We start from the raw sequence: 1,194 nt of genomic DNA, 5'->3' as shown, positions 1-1,194 counted from the left end.
CTAATGTCTAAATTAGAGAGCTGAGCTAGATATATTAAAATATAAAATGAGCTCTACAGAGAAACAGGACCGAGAAAAGAAGATTACAAACAGGCAACAATGTGTATATTTAAACTTTAAATTTATTTTTGTGCTTCCAAAAACCTAGTAAAATACCAAATTACATAATTATCATAAAGAATATGAAGAATTTGGCGGCCATCATAGAAGCGCCAGCGGTCAAAATGAAGTTTAATCCCTTTGTGACTTCTGACCGGAGCCAGAACCGTAAAAGTCATTTCAATGCACCTTCCCACATTCACAGGAAGATTATGTCTTCTCCTCTTTCCAAAGAACTGAGACAGAAGTACCATGTTCGGTCCATGCCCCTACGAAAGGATGATGAAGTTCAGGTTGTTCGAGGACATGACAAAGGACAGCAAATTGGCAAAGTAGTCCAGGTTTACAGGAAGAAATATGTCATCTACATTGAACGAGTGCAACGGGAGAAAGCTAATGGTACAACTGTTCCTGTGGGCGTTCGCCCCAGCAAGGTGGTGATCACTAGACTAAAACTGGACAAAGACCGCAGAAAGATCCTTGAACGTAAAGCCAAAGCTCGCCAAGTAGGAAAGGAAAAGGGCAAATACAAGGAAGAAACAGTTGAGAAGATGCAGGAATAAAGTAATCTTACATACAACTTTTATTAAAACTTAAAAGGGAAAAAAAAAGAATACGAAGAATTTATCTTTGTCAGAATAAGAATTTTATGCTGGCCTTATAAAATTATAAAAATAAGCCATTTCCCCTACATTTGTGCATTTTAAAATATTTTACATGATATAGAAATTTTGTTCTCTAATATTTGAAGACATTGCTTATTATACCACTTTATTTGTGAATCACTTTATTAGTGGTACTTTGAACACTATTTTAGTTAATTGTCTGCTTAATGGTCTATTCAGGGATTATACTTTCTTCTGAGTAAATTTTGGTCATTTATATTTTCCCACAAGTATGTAATTTATTTCTAATATCTGCTATATCTATTTGTATATCATTGATTTTTCTTTCCTTCTTGCATTTGTCTTCTAGATATTTTCATGTATTATTTTCTAAAAATACAGAATCAAAAAATAAAATAAAATTTGCCCATCATATTACATTGCCTATGTAAAATTATTATTTTCTGCTTTAATTTTTCTTTTTCTTTTT

General features: G+C 32.7%; 1 protein-coding gene across 1 annotated transcript; it reads left to right on the top strand.

Moving 5' to 3' along the window:
• The first annotated feature begins 224 nt into the window (after positions 1-224).
• LOC118621635 (60S ribosomal protein L26-like) lies at positions 225-696 on the top strand. Its single transcript, XM_036248995.1, has one exon. It carries the CDS (start codon positions 225-227, stop codon positions 660-662), a length of 438 nt encoding a protein of 145 aa, XP_036104888.1. The 3' UTR covers positions 663-696.
• The last annotated feature ends 498 nt before the right edge of the window (positions 697-1,194 follow it).

This window comes from Molossus molossus, unplaced genomic scaffold, assembly GCF_014108415.1.
Source record: "Molossus molossus isolate mMolMol1 unplaced genomic scaffold, mMolMol1.p scaffold_m16_p_8, whole genome shotgun sequence".
In the NCBI taxonomy this organism is placed as follows: domain Eukaryota; kingdom Metazoa; phylum Chordata; class Mammalia; order Chiroptera; family Molossidae; genus Molossus; species Molossus molossus.
This window is presented reverse-complemented; position numbering and strand designations above follow the sequence as displayed.

Coding starts and splice junctions, on each gene's coding strand:
- LOC118621635 (XM_036248995.1), top strand. CDS start 225: ATGAAGTTTAATCCCTTTGTGACTTCTGACCGGAGCCAGAACCGTAAA.